The following is a 21501-nucleotide window of genomic DNA, read 5'->3' on the forward strand; positions in this document are numbered from 1 at the left end:
AAGCTTTTTTTATTTTTTTATTTTCTCTGAGAAGATTCAGGAAACATGGGGGAGAAGAAAACTTGTGTCTTGTGGCACAGGGAGGTGATGGTGAACCCAGGCTGACTTCATGGGCAAGGAAGGAAGGTTTCACAGTTACAGAGAGGGTATATATGAACAGTAGTCTTCAAGCAGAGTGTGTATGATCCAAAAGAGCACCTAGTTCAAGAAAGTCATAAAGCAGCCCTTTTTATTTAAGTATTACCAATTCCTAACCTGTGTGAGTCGTATCAGTATTGATTCCAAAAGACAGAAAAAGCTGTTGAACTTTCAGTTACTTCATAGGCATGCGGGTTGTCTTCCTGAGCAGGGCAAGTTCATCCCATAAAGTAACACAGGGAGCAAAGTTTGGCCTTTGCTCATTCAGTGAACACACCTCTGAAATCCGCACCAGTAACCATGGATTTAGGAACCTCAATAAAATCGTAATCTAAGTGCTCTTGCAAGACTATTTGGAGTGCCTTAAACCTGCAAATCCACGGCAACTTTGCTTCAACAAAAGAATTGGTGATTGTATTAATCTAAAGGTAAAAGGACTAACAAATGTAGCTTTTCATTGTGTTCTTTCATTTGGAATTAAATCTGAGTATGATTTTTTTTTGTTTAAACGTCTTCTGTGATTTTTAGCATATTGTAGAAATCTATAATGAAAGCAAAAGTAGAGAGATGGTTGAATGGGAGACAGCTGGCTCTTTTGACACTTAGGCAGTTGTGGGAGGCTGCCTGGGATTTCAGGGTAGGTGGACTAACTGGATGCTTCTGTAGAAGTGCAGGAAGATTTGGTCACGACTGTACAGGCATTTGAAATGTCTTCTCTGAACGTTATACATGGTTCTATCTGGACATAAATGAGTTGGTCCATGCTTTTTAGAGCTGTTTTCCATGTTCTTTTCAGACTTCAGCAGACATATGAGCACCAGTTTGCATTTGGGTTATGTGTGGAAGCTTATCTGTGTAAGCATAAAGGCTTATCTCAGCTCCTTTGTCTCTTTTACATGTAGGTGCTTTTGATGTTCTGGGAGGGGCTGAGGTGCTGTTGGTCAGCCTTCCATTCTCTGTCAGGCAAAGTTTTGGGCAGTGCATTAAATTGAGCTTGATTGTTGATCCAACACCACCAAATTCTTTGCAGACTATGAGCTGGTTGTTAAGAGAGAAGCTGCTTACCAACAGCTCAGACAGTTGTCGTTTGAGTTTTAGCTGATTCAGTGGGGCCAATAATTTCCTTCTGGTGACATGTGGATAAGGTGTTGAAGTCAAGAAAATTGTCCCTCTGATTTATACATTAATTCAACAGTTACTCAAACATCGAGGTTTCATTTTCACAAAGCCTCTCTTTGTTTTGATGAGTAGAGGTGAGCTTCCACACCTTGGTTGTCAAGAAGATAGTACATGATTTTGTGTGTATATGAAAAAAACAAGAGAGTCAGTGATGTTTTTAAGGATAGTTCTGTGCTAGGTACAAGTTAGTTTCCTGATGGAACGCTTGCATAAAATGTTTTGTCACTCAGTTGCAGAGCTTGCCAGTCCTGGTGAATCCCTCTCTTCTCAGTTGAAAATAACCCCACCTCTTTCTTTGATAACAACAAAAGTAAAACTTTGTGGTTTCTTTTCCCTTTTTGTAGCAACAAAGAAGAGAACGGGAAGCTCGGAGGCAACAGGAGCGTGAGCAAAGGCGGAGGGAACAGGAAGAAAAAAGACGTCTGGAAGAAATGGAGAGGAGACGTAAGGAGGAGGAAGAGAGAAGAAGAGCAGAGGAGGAAAAGAGGAGGGTAGAAAGGGAGCAGGTGAGTCCATGATACATATATATATGTAATAGATTTGTTTCTTCTAAGTTCAAATCTTATTTTCCAAAAAAATTGTAAGACTAAATCAGTGTAGAGACAGCCTTATGCTGACATTTTCATCTTTGTTGTCTCTGACAGCAAACGCACTAACATAGATTCGTAGGGCTTTTTGGAAAATTCTGGCAGCCTCAGTGTTCCCTCAAAAAGAGCTCTTGTTATGGTACTTACTCTAAATTCAGCTCTGGCCTCTGAGCTTGACTAAAAACGAGCAGAATTGGCAAAATTCTCAGTGGGGCTGAAAATCGTTTCTAGACTTGTCTTGCTGGGTCAGTGGTTCTTGCAGGACATGCTCCATCTTCAGGAGGCCTCAGAGAGAAAGGCTGCTCTGTTCCGTGTCAGCTGCTTGCACACTGAATCGGTCAGAAGCTCATCAAAAACTTTGAATATTCTGAATTTGAGATGGAACCTTTGTGCTGCAGAGAGTTTTCCTTCCTAAAATTAATGTAGTTAAATATGTGATCTCTCTCTCTTACTCTATTTAAAATCAGCTATAATAACATATGCCAATTCAGGCAGGAAATATATCTTAAGTTGTCAGTGTGCCCTTAATGCATTGAAAGAACAGGTGAGAAACCTTTGAAACCATGTGAAATTCAGCTGCTATATTTATGCATGAAATCTGCATGTTCTAAAAATCCTTTAAAAACTCTAATCGGGGTCATAATCAGGGTAATAATTACTCTGCATGAACTGCAAAATCCTGATCCTAAATAAAGAGCCCAAACTACTCTCCTGGAGGCTCATTATAAATTTCCCATTACCTTCAGGAGTGTTAGTTTTGGCTCGACGTGCCTAATTTTTCTTACGTAAAGTCACGGTGTTTGTGATCATTGGTGATCCTGTTACTGGGGAATTTTATTGTGCTTGTATTCGTGTCAAAGATTTTTGAGTCAAAAAGGAGAGAAGACTAACCAGTGGGAATAAATATGGAAAATCTCTAATTGCAGCACAGCAATTTGCTTTTGGGCAGACACCGGGTATTCCCCCAGCTGCTTTTTCAACTGTTGAAATGCTAATTACGCACAGTGCCAATAATGACAAACGGTTAATTGGTGTGGTCAGCCCGAACCACTGCAAATTTATTTTTCCTTTTGAGAGAAGACGTGTCCCTTCTTAGACTTGTTGTCACCCAAACCATGGCTCAGCCAGCGTGCGTACTGACAGCACAGTGTATACATCACCAGTCCGTCGCAAGACTCCCTACAGCTCCCATCACTGCATCACAGATCCATTTCTTTCTCTCTGCATACACTGTAAACGTGTGCGTGCGTGCGTGTGTGCTTGCGTGTGTGCGCATGCATGTGTTACGTACCTCCATTAATTGCATGACAGGATGTGACCAGCTTGGGTTTTGGTGCCTCAGGGGTCGAGTCCGTATTTAGGGGGGTCAGGTGGAGCGGTGGGCAAAAGTCTGGGCCCGCTGAGGCTGCAGGTGAGAGGCGGCTAGAGCGCAAGAGCGAGCGACTTTGGTCTAATACCTGTTTCCTGGTGGATGTTTGTTTGTGCCATAACTCATCGCATAATTCAGCAAGGCTGGCGGCGTCTGCTCAGGAGAAGCTTCTGGTGAGGGCGGCAGGGGAGACGGCAGGGCAGGTCTGAGCTGCACTTGGCAGAGCCCCTTTCGGGGAAGCTTGCACCAGGTCGACCTACACTAAGCCTGGCTCTAGCTGTTGCTAACAGTTCATCGCACCAGCGCAACAAACTAATGTTTAATACGACTTGCATGTGACTTTGTGTTGGCTGTGTTGAGTCAGACTTGCTGTGTTTTAACTCTTCCAAAACCTTCGAGTGCATTTTGCTGCTTCCTGAAATCCCTTCCCAAAGACACGAATGAGCTCTGGCCCGTGCTGGCAACATTTGCAGGAGTCCAAATTTCGGAACGGAAGGGGCCAAAATCCGATGCTCGGTAGACAGGGCTCCCTAAATTGTTCTGCAGGCACTAATCCTTCCTGAAGTGCGTTTCTCGTTAAAGCTGAACTGGGGAAGTAGCGTGTGGTGTGCCACCCAGGGGGTTCTGATGCATTCCTTTTGAATAAATTCATTGCTGGGTAATTTCTATGTGACAGGAGTATATCAGGCGACAGCTAGAAGAGGAGCAGCGGCACTTGGAAATTCTACAGCAGCAGCTGCTCCAGGAGCAGGCCATGTTACTGGTAAAGCACTGTATCTGTTTTGTTCAGTAGCTATAGGATCCATTTATCCGGCCAGTCCTAGGCTTCCCTCAGTCAGGCACAGCTGCACTGACAGTATGACAACAAAGGAGCTTGATTAAAAGGCCATTTATGCTAGCGTCGTGGGCTGACAGGCACATATGAGAAGTGCTGTAAGGTCACACTGCTTTCTGGGCAGTAAGAGGAGGCTTTATGTTAAAGTGGAACAGTTCTGGTTTGGCGGTCGAGTTTCTGAACAGACCTTGGCATTCAGTGACGAACTAGAGTGCTTATGTTGCAGATCAAAAGCACACATGATATGTAAATCTTCCCTGGGATACAATGGCCTAGTGTTGTTTTAAATCATTGTTTTATGAATTTACACTGGATTTAGTATAAATAACTCATTTTTTTTCTTTTAATAAAAACCAGTTCTGACATAACTCTCCAATCATGTGAAGCTTAGCACTACACTCTCAACTTTCCCAACATGAGACACATGCCATATTGGTCCGACTTAGCTCTTGGTTACACTTTAACAATGAAATAAATCCAAAAAAAAATAAAAAGAGCAACAGCAACCAGAAAGGTGCATTTTTAACGGGATGGATAGGGACATGTCTACCATACCTTCCACGTCATGTCTTGAATTACTCACGCGTTCTCTCAAAGGAATACAGATGGCGAGAGATGGAGGAGCATCGACAGGCAGAGCGACTCCAGCGCCAGTTGCAGCAGGAGCAAGCCTACCTCCTGTCGCTGCAGCACGATCACAGGAGGCAGCAGCAGCAGCAACAGCAGCAGCAGCAACAACAGCAGCAGCAGCAGCAGCAACAGCAGCAGCAAGAAAGAAATAAGCAAAGCTATCATACCCCTGAGCCAAAACCCCACTATGAGCCTGCTGAAAGAGCGCGTGAGGTAAGTCCTGCATGTGGCCAGGAATATGCTACCTGCTCCTCGGTCCCTGCCTCTTGGCATCATGGTGACTACGGTTCTGCTAGGGTATGGTTGGAGACCAGGGTGTCACTTTTAAAGAGCAGGATATCCCTAATTTTTGGCCACTGGTTTCCAAACCCAGGTACTTCTGAATACTTCTGCTATCATTGTAGGTCAGGGTTTTTAGGTGTAAAGAGTGAAAAGGAGTTGTGAAATGCTGCAGACTAAGGGGAACTGATAGTGGAAGTATCAGGTCAATCCCATCTGCACTTTATCAGATGTTTTCACAGGAAGTACTGGTACAGTTGTCAATCTGCTGCTGGCAGGTACTGAGGCCTGGAAACTGAGAGAGCACAAACCTATGTGGGATGCTTACACACACCACCTGTAGGTGCTTTAGCCCATGCTCTTGGAAATTTGCTTCTCATGAACACAGACATGAATTTCATGAATTGAATTTCTGAAGTGTTAAGTATTCTCTGCTGAGATGACATCCCCGCCTTTGTGAAACTCTGTGGTGCTGCCTTCTTGGACTTCGGGCACTCAGAAGTCAATCTGAAATCATCAGAGTGCTGTTTGTCTCAGTGAGTGGTCCCCTGACTTCATTGCTCCACGGTTAACATCGCTAAACAAGTAATTGCCTCTGATGCATACTTGGCTCTTTTTCAGCGGTCTTGTTCTTGTGCTTCCCTTGAGCATCACACTGCCCACAAACCACTAGACTGGGCAATACTGGTCAAAACTCTTAACGGCATTCATCACTAGCATGTGGGAACTAGGTAAATACATTCTGGAACAAGAACAAAAAAAATCCTCGGGGCTATTGAACCTGATAAAATAGCTTTCAGTCCACCTTTGTCCAGTAGTTCTTCACTGCCTTTGAAGTGTTGCTGTTTGGACTTGATGAGCACAAACTCATTTTCTCGTGGATGCTATTGTCCCGGTTCTTCATAAACCACGTTGTGCTATCTCATCTGTTCCTCTTGGCTGAAGTATCTGGTATGTGCCTCTCTTCTGGAAGAAGTTCAGGCTTGTACAGCATGTTGTGGTACAAGTGTGGAACAGTCCTCCTCTCCTGTCCTGGTGCTCATTCCTGGCCCGCCTTGGTGAAAGCACAGTGTCAGTCTAGAACTCCTTTCCAGCCTGAGGGTGGGCTTTGGAGGGGTGCAGAACCATCTGTTATCCACCTCTCATTTTCCTTTCAGAATTGAAAAGGAGATAAACTCCTAAAGATTCAAAGACCTTCGAAAGTTAGAAAGAGTAAAGTGAGGGCAAAGAAAAAATTGAGTCAGTAGTCAGAAACATAACTGTCATCTCTCTGTGCCTGGCAGTTGGAGCAACACCAGTTAATATAAAAAAGCAGACATTAACTCTGATGTACTTTTGGACATAAAATAGTGAATTAGAGTGAGTATTCTGTGCCTCATACTTTCACAAAAACTCTGTCCAGAGAAAGTCTCCATCCACTGATGCTGACCATCATGATGCTAAGCCAACATGGGCCATCTCTCCTGTTCTGGCAAATCGTGATGTTGTTTTGGTGTGTTTTTTTTTTTTCTTCCTTTTTTTACCCATTCCAACTGCAATGAGGATATAAAGAAAATGACTTCTAAGATTGTCTCTGGGAAACAGAAGGAAGCTTAGAGCAAGAAATGAAACTTAATACTGTTTTCTGGTCCAGACAGTCAGATGACTGGAACAGGGACTGTTTCTATCAAGGGAATAACTGACTATCTCTTTCTCACATCTTGCTTGTTTTTGAGGAGATGTGGCTGTCACAGTTTATGTGCTTTGTGGAGGAAACCTCCTATCATTTACAGCTAGAGACATGAAAGCTTGTTCCTTCAGACAAAAAGACTTGGGGCTTTTCCTTATTCTATTCATAAGAAGGAGACCGAGAGGAGTCTGGCCTATTTTTGTACTTTAAAGGATGGCTCTGTGAGGCTGACATGGTGGTGAAAATGATTGTATGCTGAAGATGCTTGACTCCATTCTTGTCATTTTCCCCAAGACACGGTGTATTTTGTGTAGACCTGCCAGAAGCTCGTCTGGTTGCTCCCGCAGGCAATCTGATATTGTCCTCAAAGTCTGGAAAGCAGAGGCAGGTTAGGTTTGTAAAGCAGCCTCGCTAAGGAGTCCTGGAGACTTGCCTCTGTCTTCCAGCATGGATATTTAAATAGTCTCATTGTGCCATTGCTGCTAGGGAGCAGTTAGGGAATCACCCCAATACTGGTTTCATCCTCCAGGCACATGGGTTAAAGCAGATCTCATGAGCAGCATCTCAACAAACGAATCTCAGCCCCAGCTACCGGTTCGATCTTTTGTTGACACTTTGATAAAGTGCTGGGAGCTTAGCATTCCTCAGCAGCAACTCTTCTGGCAGAAGGGTGCATGCTGCCATGATTCCAGCAATTTTAGGAAACGGGAGGGTCTGTCCTTTCTGCCTGTAGCCTCCCTCCGTCTCTTTCCCTTCGTACCACTTGCTTTGTTCTGGATGCCGTGGACTTGAAAGAGGTGACGTTTCTGCATGGGGACCTTGCTTGATGTTTGGTTGAGGACTTGCACTTTCTGATTTAGTCTTCCTCTGGAAAAGCTCCATAGGTTAGCATACAGTCACTTCTACATGTATCTGAGAACCAGGAATAGGTTGCGGGGGTTGTTCTCTGCAGTCTGAGGTCAGAGTGCTGCACTTAGATGTCATTTTGGGACTATCTGATAATAGAGAGGATGAGCAGTCCTACAGTTCTGTATCTAAAGCTGAACTGCCTCCAATATTACTGGATAGAGAAGCATATCCTCTTTCTTCTTGCACTGCCAAAGAGACAAGCACAGGAAAGCAGATAATCAATAATATAACTTCTCTTTAGTTTAGTAAGGTGGGTAAGGAAAATGTAAGTAATGTAGTAAGGAAAATGTACTTTTATATTGTAAAGTTGTTGCTGTTTTCACTTATTCTTTTTGTTATCTATGTCTACTGATGGGTAGTAACTAGTCTAGGCAGAAGGAAGTATCCTGGTGGTCTCTCATTATATCACTTCACGTTTTACTGCCCACTGTAACCTCTTTCCTAGTATGGATTCCCATATGCCATACTTGCCATGTTGGGACAGTTCATTCTGTTTTACATTGCTGGTGAAAGCTGCAGGGAAAAATATCTTGCCAAGCCTCAAACATATTTGGTCTCCATGGTAAAGAAAGGGAGGTGGTCACGTTCATATTTCTACTGTAATTGGTTTCCTGATTCTAGACTTAACCTGCATTTATTTTGTCCTAGGTGGAGGAGAGATTTAGAAAAACGAATCAGGGCTCCCCTGAAGCACAGTCAAAGCAGATGGGCAAAGTGTTGGAGCCACCAGTGCCTTCAAGATCAGAGTCCTTTTCCAATGGAAACTCAGAACCTGCTCAGCCTGCCCTGCAGAGGCCAATGGAGCCCCAAGTAAGTGCCCAGGAAAATATCGGTGAGCCTGAAGGAAGTGCAGAAGTCCCAACACGTTTCCTTCAGATTTGCAGATCTTGGCACATAGGAAGTCTTATGTAAAGAGTAGCACTGTTACACAAAACAGCTTATTCAGTAGATTATCTCTGTATGGTTTTGTTTATTGTACTGATAAATTGATGGATTTGTGTGTTTGTTTTCCCTTTTTTTTTTTTTAATGACTACTGTTGCATTATCTTATTATCTGTGCAACAGTGGAATGGTTGGCTAAGTACTGGTCATAGTTTCAGTATATTTCTACAATTCAGAATCTGATCTGTGCAAAATATTTACCACCAAAGAAGATGTTCAGGAAAGCAGTGAGCTGGCTTAGTCTTCTAAGATAATGGGGGAAAAAAGTTAACCGAGCAAGTGTTTTTTAATAGAATGATCACTGCTTCAAAGAGATGCATGAAACGTGACTAAGAAAAGCAAGTTTGTTGTCAGTAGGCTTATGCTTGCTAAACAGAGTTCCGTACCACCCCTGGAAAATGAAAAAGAGACTGAAACCACTGAGCAACATGGTTGCTGTCATTCTGTTGTTTGCTAATGGAAGCTTGCAAAGCTCGGTAATCGTACCTCATGGGAATTATAGCACACATTTAAAAAATAACTTAAAGTTTAAAAATTACAAATACACCATATGCTCTAAGCTATTGAGATATGCTAAATTAAACAGTCTAGTTCTATATTGAGTTCCTCTGTTTCCATGCAGAATTTTCTTCTCCTACGTAAGACTGTTGATGACAGTACAAACTAAACCCATCCGTGGTTGTGATTAGGCATTGAAACTCTTTTGGGCAGCAGGAGAATTTCTGCAGACAAGAGAGTGGGAGAAATCAGGACAGAACTTCATCTCTTACTCATTAATTCCTGGCTTTTATTCAAACCTCTATGATTATTTCAAAATATTGGACTTGCATCTTCATGCTCTCTGTGCCAGTTACTTTTAAAGTCTGATCTTCCACTCATATTAAGAATAATCAGGCACTTCAACAGCTGTGTGTATGAAAATTGAGGAAATAATAATCATATAAAAACAAATACAACCAGCCTACTGAAACTGGGGTTGAAAGTGAAATCTTGATTAATTACTAGGTGCAAAAGCAGTATGTTCCTCAGTTGTGACACTTCCTCCTCCTTAGCTTCAGAAATTAAATTAGAAACATGGGTTTATGCACAAAGAAGGAGTAGCTGAAGGGTCAGTATGTATTTCAAAGGAAACCCCAGTGGATTTTTAGCTCTGGAGTCACTGTTGTGCCTTCTTAGTGTATCTGTAATTGAATATGTGTGTGTGTACGTGTGTGTTGAGTTTGTGAATAAATATGTATATATGTACATACAGTATATGGTACATATATGGTATATGTATAATATGCATTGTCCATATGTATACTATATACAATATACAATATATATTATGTTTTTTATATATATATTGCAATGACTATAAAGGAATAAAGGCTTTTGTGTTACAACTGTTCTCCAAAAAGTTTGGAACTGTATCTAGTTTCCAAATTTCATAGATAACGTAAATGTCTGTTGGTTTGCACACTTTAGAGCATTCTTTAATTTTGCACATTTTTTTCAATTGGAAATCTGCTTCAAATTCCCCAACCCATCAGTGCTGCCATGAGACCTGGCCAAAACCCACGGAAGACTGGGGGACAGATGATGACTCCTGTCTTGCGTGGCCTTCGGCCCCAGGCTCATGGTGCAGATATTAGGTCCCCTTTTCTTCTGGGCACTAGTGTACATGTATGTGGAGAGCGTATCTCACAAAAATGTGCTGTATTTTCAGTCTGTTACGTTCTTTGGGCGCTTGCCTTGCTTTTAAATGCATTGATTCCACCCCACGCTTACCTAATGCCATAACCAATTTGTCTCTGCCCGCCCCACCTGCCTTTATTCTGTGTTGATTGGACAGCCAGTTATACTGAGCGCATTGAATGTTTTATGTTTTGTTTTCTTGTAAGGTACAGTGGTCCCATCTGGCATCTCTCAAGAACAATGTTTCCCCTGTCTCGCGATCCCATTCCTTCAGTGACCCTTCTCCCAAATTTGCTCATCACCATCTTCGTTCCCAGGACCCATATCCACCTTCACGCAGTGAAGTGCTAAATCAGAGTTCTGACTCTAAGTCGGAGGTACCCGACCCCACCCAAAAGGCTTGGGCTAGATCAGACAGTGACGAGGTGCCTCCAAGGGTAAGGAGTAGAAAGACAGATGTGTGCTATTTCTTTATGATGATGATTTTTTTTTTAAAAGCATGTCATAGTCTGGGCACTGGGAAGACCGTGCCCTCGTGCCAGTGTTAGTATTTCCTAAGTCAGATCACAATGCAGGAGTTAAGTCAACGGGTTAATGAGAATCAACCTTCAGTACAATATTGAAGCTTTGTATAAAATTGGCAATTATTTATAGAATGCAGATATTGCAGAGAGACAATTTATTATGCAAAGTTAACAAATCATTACCATATTCCAGAAAGAATTTAAAATATCCCTGAGGTTATTGCTCAGAGTTAATTTTCTTCTTCATGTGTTAGTAACCCAAACTATGAATCATACAAGTACTAAAAATTGAGACGGAACTGAACAAAAAGGAAACATTCAATATTTCCTCCTCCTCTCCTCCCAACCCCCTTCCATCCACTGGGATTTGCTTCTTCCGAGTATATTCTTGCTCCCCCACCAGTCTTTGCCTTCTGCTGATCCATTCCTGGGCATTTGTTTGGTTCCCCTGAGCTTATTCTCCTAATTCTCATGCTGTTTCAGCAAACTGCTTTGCGCCTCCCCTGCTTCAGTCAAAATGCTGTATTCTTTGCAAATGTCTTAGTAGTTGGAGGGTAGTGAGGTGTGTATGTGTTTGTGTGGTAGCTATTAAACACTACTTAATGTTAAGACTAAACTTGGAGTTCTCTTCAAAATCTGAACAGCATCCCAACTAAGGCTTTGGGGTTTGTGGGTATTTCTTTATTGCTTTGGTTTCTGATGTTAACTCGGACATAGAATAAGCAGTGTTAAAATCTAAAGAATATATTCTGTAGCAGGAGAGGTTTAATCTTCCTCTTCTTTCTCTCTTCTTCAAGGGTTTAACACAACCTTTTTTCTCCCAAGGTACCTGTGAGAACAACGTCCCGATCACCAGTCCTGTCTCGTCGTGATTCTCCACTGCAGGGCAGTGGGCAGCAAAATAACCAAGCAGGTCAAAGAAACTCCACGAGGTTTGTAAGCCTACATGTCCTTGCCTTTCCTGTGTTGGAAGGAAAAGGCTGATGGGAAGACGGGCGTTCTTCAGAGAGCTTTTGGCATTGTCTGTTGGATGTGGAAGGAAGAAGGATTTGGATCCCCTTTTCGTAATGATGAATCTTAATTTCCCCTGGTGGATCATGTGTGCCAACAAACACTGGCTAAATTTCCTCTTGCCTCTCCTTCTTGAGTTGCTTGTCCTACAACTTTTGCAATAATTTCAAAATATCCCTAAGATTACTGAAAAAATGTGGCCATTCGTGAACATCATGCCTTCGGTGCAACAGGTCATCTTGGGTTATTGTGGGGATTACTGGCAGCAGAAGTGTTTGTAAGACCTAAAGTGAAGAGGTCGCAGAAACTTTCCAGCCTCTCAGCCAGAACCAGACTTTGAGAGGCAGAAGAATCCCTGAGCTGTGATGCAGAACATCTGAGGTTAGGAAGGGGGAGAAACGGGGTTTCTCCCCTAAGCTCAGCAGAGCCATGTGGACAGGCCACTGTAGATTTTGGCATCATGGATGAGGGCATTCTGAGAGCGACAGGCTGTGTTGGCTTTTTGGCTTGTGCCTGGGTAGCCAGGGCACTTCTGTGCCAATTCTAAACCTGTTGCATCCAGCCGGAGAGAACTGTCCACTTTGGGTTAGATACATAAGAATGGCAGGTAGCCAATTCCTAATAAAATGAATAGCTTAAACCCACCTAAACTTTTTATTTGACCACCCTAAATAAGATAATAAGTGTTTCAAAGGGAGCCACTGCTTGGGCTGTGATGTATCATTGATGCTCTCAGCTCAGTGTTAAGTTTTCTTTCAGACTGATTATTAGCAAAACGCTGAGGAAGAATGAAATCTGAGTTTAGAAACAGGAATCTGAAACTGAAGTGTGTAACAAAGGCTTTCCTCCCTCCCCTGATACAGCAATATAGAGCCTCGTCTGCTGTGGGAAAGGGTGGAGAAGCTCGTACCAAGGCCAGGCAGTGGCAGCTCTTCGGGTTCAAGCAACTCTGGCTCCCAGCCTGGCTCTCACCCCGGCTCTCAGAGTGGGTCTGGAGAGCGGTTCCGGATGAGATGTAAGTCCCTCCCCACCCACCATAACACTGGGTTTTAAATTCGCTGACTGTGCAACACTCACTAATGGAGAATGGTAACCCTCACTGGGAAAGACCTTGGTGCTTGCAGTATTGAGGGCTGGTTAGCTTCCAGTACCCTTCTTTGCTATGCATGCCTGTTTGGGAAAGATGGACCGTGCAGAAGTCATCAAGGAAATGTGTTTCCTTCTCCTCTGATTCATGCTGAGTCGCTGCTACACCTTTTGATGCTTGTTGTCTGTCACCTTGTTTTCTGAAGGGGTGCAGTCTGCTAAGGATGGGTCTGAGATAGGGCACGCTGAATGCCAATACAGGCTTTTCGGCTTCTGGCTTCAGTCAAGTTAGGCAGTTTCAGTCACCTGCAGACCCAATCCCTTGTGCAAATGAGACAGTATTTGCAACCACATTGATTTACAGTTGTGGACAGTTTGGTTTGGCTTCAGTCAGAGGTCAGCTGCACCTGTAGAGATCACAGCTTAGCAATATTTTTTTGCGTAGTCTTTCAGGGAAAATGTAATAATGAACCAGTGAAACTGGTGTCTTGCTCTCAAGCACTGCTTTGGTAGCCTTCTCACCTCTGTTCCTCACTCCAGAGTGGAATAAGAAAATGTATTTTACTTTCCTGGTGAATCCCTGTTTTGTTTTCCTTTTGGGGTCTTGGCACATGCAGCATCATCCAAATCAGAGGGTTCGCCATCACAGCGTCATGAAAGTGCACCTAAAAAGCCTGAAGAGAAAAAGGAAGTCTTCAGACCTATCAAGCCTGCTGTAAGTTGCATCTGCTTTCCCCTGTTCCCCCACATGTTCAGGTAGGCCCACAAAATACAGTGTGAGCTTTCATTCGTGGTGTCATCGGGAGTGAACTTCAGCTTGAGCTGCAGTTTGTGCCTGTGGGTCCAGCAGTACATTCTGGGTGATGCAGTTGCTTTTACACATCACAATACCTTAAAGAATAAGGTTTGCTGTGCCTTGGGAATTGATTTCTATTCTCTCATCTGCTTTCTTCCTAACCTTTCCCTTTCTCTTTCTTTCAATCCTGTGCTTCCTTGCTGTGGCTGGACCAATGATAATGCATTTGACCTGAATGTATCAATGCTGTGCTGAATGGTGCAGGGAGAAGTGGTAAGACTTTAAAACGTTATTTTCTGATGTTTTCCTAAGCTGGTTGTTGTTGCAGTTGATTACAGTTCTTTGTATGCACCGTAGGATTTTGCAGTACTTCCAGCTTTCCTTATAACTTTTTTCTCTTGCTATCATGATAATGCACTAGCAGCCAAATCCCTCAGAGCTGCTATTTTAAAGAAACATGGAAGTTGGTCCTTCCTTCACTTCCAGTAGTATAATGTGTGAAGTACTTGCTCTAAACTGTATTCAGCTAAATAAATCCTTGCTATACAATTGAGAGCAGCTTGCAGTGACTGCAAACCTGTTTTACCCACGCTCCGATCTGCAGACAGAAAAGCAGCTTATGTCTGTACTGTTTGACAGTTGCGTGTGGCTGAGCCAGGCCTAATGAATCTGTCCTCTCGGATGAACTCCTTAGAGCATGTCCATGAAACTGGAAATGGATCAAAAGGCTTCAAGGTGATCATCTGTCTGCAACTGTCCAAATATGCTGCGCCTCAGGCAGCTCAATAACTCTTAGACTCTTTCTGCTATCTTGCTGCCCAGAGTTTCTTGTGGTGGATGTTATTTACCTGCAAAGTTAAGAAAAATGAACTGCAACAGTCAACCACTCTGTCAAAGTGGGTCTGGGTGCTTATTTACGTCTTCTGTAACTTTATGGTGTAGTGGGATAAACTGAAGTCCTAATCAGAATAGTTTGGACTCAGATTATACGCATTTTTTTATAATATTGCATGGCCTTCTTAGGTTGACCTTGTAGGTGCTCCAGTTTATCAGAAAGCTTTGGTAACTGTCAAGAATGAATAAATCAAAGGAAACAGTGCTGCTGGGGCTAAGGAAACACAGCAGTGGACAAGCGAGCAACCTTGGCCACTAATCCAGTGGGGCTGTCTTGCAAACTCTTCTCTGACTGCAATTTTAATTTTTTCCTTCCTCTCCCATCAGGATTTAACTGCATTGGCAAAGGAATTGCGAGCAGTAGAGGATGTGCGGCCTCCACATAAGGTGACGGATTATTCGTCCTCAAGTGAGGAGTCAGGGACAACGGATGAGGAAGATGATGATATGGAACAAGAAGGAGCAGATGAATCTACTTCTGGACCAGACGATGTCCGAGCAGTGTTAGTTCTGTGGTTTGCTTCTTTTGGTACTTTTAGGGAGCTGAAGGAAACTGACATTGGGCATTTTGGCTTGTATATTAGTTCACAGAATCACAGAATTGTCTAGGTTGGAAGAGACCTCAAGATCATCGAGTCCAACCTCTGACCTAACACTAACAGTCCCCACTAAACCATAAGTCCTTCACTAAACCATAGTCCTCCACTAAACCATAAAGTTCACACCAATCTGTGAGTAAGGCATAGCAGCCTTGTACGCTCACATTTTCAAGCACTGAAGGTAGTCTTTTCAAACTCAATCTGAGCATTTAGGAGCCTGTTTAGCACATACGTCTCTTTAAGTCATTTGTGCAAACGGGAAATGGGTTTCTCAGCGAATCCTTTCCCTCTTCTCCTTTTGATTTGTAATAAAAGAAGAATCAGTGTTTTACAAATTCCTTACTTTTTTTTTTTTTTTTAATGACAGAGAAGCTTATGCAGGCAGGTTATGTAAATATTCCACTCTGGTCACAATCTTAAAATTATTTGACTTTGCCTTGCTGTGGAGCAGTGAAAGTTATGACATAAATGCTCTTATCTCATCCTGATTATTTCTTGTCTGGCAAATAGGTCAACACTGAACTTGAGCAATGGTGAAACAGAGTCAGTGAAAACCATGATCGTCCACGACGATGTAGAGAGCGAACCTGCCTTGACTCCTTCTAAGGAGGGCACCTTAATTGTCCGACAGGTATTGCTTTTCCTTCCCTGCGCAGTATTGCACCTTTTCTGTGCTCATTAACCCACTCGCTCATTCACCCATGCTGTTTCTACATTATATTCGTTGTTTGTATTATCAAGACACAGCTGTAGTGAATTTCAGATGAGCAAGATGTTTGATGCATGCAAAGAGGAGAGTAGCCCTTCACCCCTTGCTACTGTTTTGCATGCTTTCTAGTGACACCCATGGCAGCACCATGCAGAATACCTCAAAGTCTGTGGGAGAGAATGGTAGAAAAGCTACAGGTGTGTGAAGCAGGTACCTGGAGCGAGGAAGTTTAGTTTAGTTTTACTCTAGAACAAAGTGTGGCTCTCAGGAGCAGGGCTGGGGAGGAGCCTGGGGGGAAGAGTTTAGGGTTTTAAAAAAATTCTTCCAAACCTGTAGTTGAAGAGGTACAGACCACCCAGATCATTCTCTCTGTCTCACACACACACACACACACACACACACAAATTCATGTCACGGTTAGCGTGGGGGAATGGAGAAGCAAAACAGGTGGCAAGGCAGAGAATGTGGACAGAGCTAGAGTGCTGTGTTGTTGCCTTTAATTCTGAAAATACCGCATTCTTCTGCCTGTGAAAGATAATGATGCCCTGCTTTTAAATGAGCTCATGGTAATGAGCATGCTAGCTTATAGGAGTTTCCTCGGTAATCGCATTTTCTGAATTTCACAACTGAATGCCAATTTCTTAATTGAGCCCTCTGGTTTGAAAATTAAGATTTCATGCTTATTGTTTTAAATAGTTAGCTGAAGGCATTCACCAGACAGTCAATGCTCATATCACTGTAGGATTTAAGTTAGTTTTAAACAAAACAATAGGGCAGAAATCCTCCCCCATCTCCAAAAGTGCGCTTGTCTGCGTTGTGGTGGAAGACTTACCGGCACAGTTACTCTTCTGTTCATTACTGGAACTGGCTGTGCAAGTCCACCACGTGAACTAAGCTTTTGCCTGCCAGAAAGGGTGGAAATATGCAGAATTCTAGTAGCTCTGCCCACTTTCCCTTTCCATCCAGGCATCAAGGCATGGATGATCAGCTTACTTAAAAACTACATGTAAAAAAGGTAGGAAGAGAGCGAGGGAGAGAAGGAGAGAGGTTGTTAGGGATATAGGCCTTTAAGCAGCACTTGAGCAAGACAAGTGTGCCTGTTTTTTCTACAGAGTACAGTTGACAAAAAGCGTGCCAGCCATCATGAGAGCAATGGCTTTGCCGGTCGCATTCACCTCTTGCCAGATCTCTTACAGCAAAGCCATTCCTCCTCCACTTCCTCCACCTCCTCCTCCCCATCCTCCAGCCAGCCGACACCCACCATGTCCCCACAGACACCCCAGGACAAGCTAACTACTAATGAGGTATGTCTTACACCACAGCTGGCTGCTTTCGTAGGGTTATAGCAGCATTGCCTAGTAGCTAGTTTGCAAAGGAACTCCAGCCAATCTCCCCTGCTTTTTTTTTTCCTGTCACCTTTGTTCCCACCCCAAAATAACACATTTCAGTTCTGTGTAAAAAGCCCTTAACTCTAGAGCAGTCCCACGCCAAACTTGCCAGTTTACTATTTTTGCTTCCTCTTTAGTGAGTCATTAATTGCATGGCATTTGTTTTAAACTAAACTTGACTGCTGTATTTTCTAGCCAGTGCTCGTTATTTTGTTAATTCTGTTTTATTCTGGGAGCAGGCTAATTGCAAGCAGTGTGCCTCTTAAAAATTAGTGGTTAATTTTGGCTTTGTCAGTAGAGGCTGGGCTAGTAACTGTGCACGTATAAGGAGCTGCTTGTGGAAACTCACCCTTTGGGAGAGGAAGCTGCCACGGAGGGATTTTGCTCTTTAAAAACTTGCCACGTGGGCTTGGGGGAACATATCAGGTGTTGCCCGGGAGGGTTTTAAAATCCTTGGGTATTACTGTTCTGGAATAACGAGTGGGGAGAAATGTTTGTGTTCTGAAACACAGCTGTGTAAATATCACTGCTCTCCACCAGTTCTGCTCGCGTCTGTTGGAGAAGCAAGGCTTTGCCACTGGGGAAGCTCCCTCCTGCTGTCCTGGACCAGTCCCAGGGCACTGCCAGGAACGGTGCCTGCCCTTTGTCACTGAGCTGGGCAAACTCTGTCCTTCACACACGTGTAGCCCCTTGCATCAGAGGAGATGCACATGTGTGAATGAAGGGCATCATCCCTGCCTTGCTACCTCTAGCAGTGAGCTGGGAACCCAGCATGCTTGCTCCACTCCCAGCGGGTGGCCAGCCTGGCGTTCAGGGACCTGTCTGTACCCAAAACGAGTGGTACAGGGGGAGGGAAGCTTTGTGGAAAGAAGCGGCTGCTTCTCGGGCTAGATTTGTCCTGGCGTGTACGTATGCAAGCGCTGGGTTGAGAAGAATAGATGGCGGTGAGCTGGGTGGGCTCTTGGCAATGCTCGTTTTTACCACGGGATGAAAAATGCCTCGGACAGGAGGGTGGGCGGGAGGGTTTCCTCCTGGAAATTCAGTTAGCATAATATTTCATTTTCAGCTATGCTTCGTTCGCCTTTGATCTTTGTAAAAGCACGCTTCTGTGGGTTAGAGAGATCAGTTGATTGATCCACAGATAGGCTTGCTCCTTACTTTGATCTAAGCAATAAATAAGCAGGGTTCAGTTAACTCAGCCTGGTAAGTGGAGGCAGCGGCAGCGGCTGGTGGTGAAGGAGCCTCTTGGTATTTAGCTGTGCAGGGGAGTGATGTGCTCACAAGGACCCATCGCTATTTTTTTGTGCAGAGTAGAGCCTTAGAAAGATCAGAGGTTGAAGATCAGTTAACGACGATGAAGTCCCTAACTACATTTGCATAAAGCTGAGCAAAAACCCAGTACTGCTTGGTATAACTCACCCATGTGCACACCCTGTGTATATATAATACATTTTTTTTTTTTACTTGTCCCATTCTGCTTCAGCGTGCGATGTTGTCACTATAATACTAAACTGGCAAGGGTTTTTAAGTCGTTCCATTTCCACTTTTAACAGTTCATTGTTTCACTCGTCTTCTTCCTTTCTTTATGTTTTTTTCATGTTTAGACCACATAACTCGGCAAGCACCAGTGATTTTATCCACTACATATTCATAGCTTCATATCACCGTTTGCTACACCTTCCACACTAATGAGCCCCTTTGTTCGATACAGGTTTAATATTTTGCTTTGTCAAAAAAAAGGTGGAAGAACCTGCTGCAGCTTTCTGGCAAGAGGCTCAGGTTAAACAAAATAGGGAGAATGACCAGTAGTGGACAGTGAAAACATAAACCATTACAGAAGTGAATGCTTGATCGCAGATGGTTCTGATTTTGTTGCACAAGCCAAGAGATCAAATTTCCTAACTTACTCCATAACTAGCTCATTTTAGAACATGCTTCATCAGTACAAGAGTTGAATGTAGTGGACAGCTTGCAGATGAGGTAGTAGGCATACATTTAAGCAGATTTTGAAAAAAAAAGGAGACTTTCCCTCGCTTTGTGCCTGATCGTAGTGGCCACTCAAAAATCTTCGCTGGCAGCTGAGGTGACAGGGATGGAGGTGTAGCTAATCGCAATTCACTGTAACATGTGCAGAGTGCATATGTTCAGGTGTGGTGCCTGCAGAGCATTATGTATCTGTAAATCAAGCTTGGGGAGGCTATGCAGCATAATTCTGTAGTGACTTCAAAATGTTGGTTGTTGTTATCCTTGCTTTTTATTGTCATTAATATTAATAAAGTTGAAATTTACATTGCAGACTCAGTCCGCTAGTAACACACTCCAGAAACACAAATCTTCCTCCTCCTTTACACCTTTTATAGACCCCAGATTACTACAGATTTCTCCATCTAGTGGGACAACTGTGACTTCTGTGGGTAAGTAAAGTAGCTGAAGACGACAATTGAAAAAAGGTTCAGTGACTTCAGTGGCTCTTTAAAGTACTACGAATGTTACCATCATGCTTTTTATTTGATTTGCAATGGATTGCATAGTTTTTCTTTTTCCATTTACATTTCTTACAAAAAAAAAAAAAAGGCTTGCTCAATATTCTCAGTTACTGATTTGGGTTGTTTGGTGTAAGGAATATATGGCCAAAGCTTCTCACGTGAGGGATATTACATGCACGTTACTTTTCTTTCTTCAGTAGGATTTTCTAGTGAAGCAATGAGATCAGAGGCAATAAGGCAAGACCCAACGCGGAAAGGATCAGTTGTCAATGTGAATCCTACAAATACGCGACCACAGAGCGATACCCCAGAGATTCGCAAATACAAGAAGAGATTCAATTCTGAGATACTGTGCGCTGCCTTATGGGGTAAGAAAAACCTGTTACTCACTTGCCTCCTGCAGTGTTGAGATGCAGACTTGCCAGTAGGACCTACAGTCTTCGAGAAAATCTCTCTGAAGACAGCTGTTTCTCTGGATTTATTCAGTGTTTGTTCACTTCATTGCAAAAGCTGATTATTTTTATTATGTTTTTACAATATGTTGCTTCTGCTTCAATATAAGTTCTCACTACAGTATATATTCTTCAAATGAAAGAGTTCAGACTTCATTCAGCTTGCTGGCATGACCTTTTCAGCTCTCTCTAACCCCCACTAGTACATTTACTGCAGCTTTTGGATGCTTGTGGTGGTATTTGTGTTGTGCATCTAATGCACATAGGGTATTCTGTTTGAAAAATAATATCTTCTTGATGCTAACGTGTTATCAAAGTACTTGATGAAGATGCATTTCGTAAGATGACTTTCCAACTCAGTCATCAGTTTATGTAGGAAGGAAGAAAGAAAACAGAAGGGTAGGAGGAACACTTTCCAGTGTGAGAATTGCTTTCCTTTCTTTAAGGGTGGTTAGTGCACAGAGAAGCTGGGTATGGGATGTCAGCTGACCCTATATGTCTGGCCTACTTGTCACAAGGGCTAACTTATACAAGTGTCAGACAATCGGTCAGGATCCCTGCAACACCAGGCTGAAAGCTTTTCCCTGCTGTGCAATTTCTCTGTCCAGGAGCCATGGGGCCACTTTAATTTTTTCATTATCTAGATGTTAAGAGGTGGTGCTTGTGTATATTATGTAGATGCTTATATAGTGTTCCTAAAGTAGACACATTGTATAGGCATTTAACTTCAAAGACTATGAAGAAGAGATTTGTCCAGTCCCCTGAGCCACATGGTGTGTGTACAGGTAGGACAGGGCACTTCTCTTGTTCACATTTTCAGAGCTTTTTGCAAGGCTTTAGTTATCTTTTGAGCTTATTCCCTGCATTTCTTTCTTGGAACAGCATTGCTGACCTAGCCTTCTTGCCTGCAAAGCCATGTCAGTTAGATAGCTCTTCTGACACCTTATCATCTTCCAATCTGCATTTTTATTTTTTTCTAAAGTTTACTGGTAAGAATTTTTACCCCGTGCTATTTCTGCATGTATTCATATGAATAATTCCCTGGTAAAATGAGGAGACCTGTGCAGGTGTAAATTTTCAGAGTCTGAGAGGGTGAAGGCAGAGAGAAGTTGTATGGGATCGGTAAAGATGACTCACAGTTCCTCTGATCTGCCTTGTTTTGCCAATAGCAATTTGTGTTAATGGCTTTCTATTTCTTTGATCTATGTATCTGACTGTTTCGATGATTTAAAATGTAGGTGTAAAATCCTAGAGGTGTTTTATAGCTATAACAAAGCGCTTCCTTGTTGAACATTTAGGGCTAAGCTGATGGTGGTATCTGCTTGGTGCACGTGCTTATTTC

The 21501-nt window shown here is 43.0% G+C and overlaps 1 protein-coding gene across 10 annotated transcripts in view; it reads left to right on the forward strand.

Moving 5' to 3' along the window:
• Positions 1-21501, forward strand: part of MAP4K4 (mitogen-activated protein kinase kinase kinase kinase 4) — a 133746-nt gene that overhangs the window by 98249 nt on the left and 13996 nt on the right. Inside the window, exons 13-25 of one of the 10 annotated variants that reach the window (XM_027445809.3) lie at positions 1662-1823; positions 3950-4036; positions 4706-4951; positions 8244-8405; positions 10421-10651; positions 11564-11670; positions 12613-12764; positions 13453-13550; positions 14853-15028; positions 15635-15755; positions 16946-17137; positions 19518-19635; positions 19905-20075. In XM_027445809.3, the coding sequence (XP_027301610.1) occupies positions 1662-1823; positions 3950-4036; positions 4706-4951; positions 8244-8405; positions 10421-10651; positions 11564-11670; positions 12613-12764; positions 13453-13550; positions 14853-15028; positions 15635-15755; positions 16946-17137; positions 19518-19635; positions 19905-20075 (2023 nt within the window). The remainder of the gene's footprint in view (positions 1-1661; positions 1824-3949; positions 4037-4705; positions 4952-8243; positions 8406-10420; positions 10652-11563; positions 11671-12612; positions 12765-13452; positions 13551-14852; positions 15029-15634; positions 15756-16945; positions 17138-19517; positions 19636-19904; positions 20076-21501) is intronic. The other 9 variants (XM_072031164.1, XM_072031169.1, XM_038173234.2 and 6 more) reach the window with 9 other exon arrangements.

This window comes from Anas platyrhynchos, chromosome 1 (genome assembly GCF_047663525.1).
Source record: "Anas platyrhynchos isolate ZD024472 breed Pekin duck chromosome 1, IASCAAS_PekinDuck_T2T, whole genome shotgun sequence".
Lineage (NCBI taxonomy): Eukaryota > Metazoa > Chordata > Aves > Anseriformes > Anatidae > Anas > Anas platyrhynchos.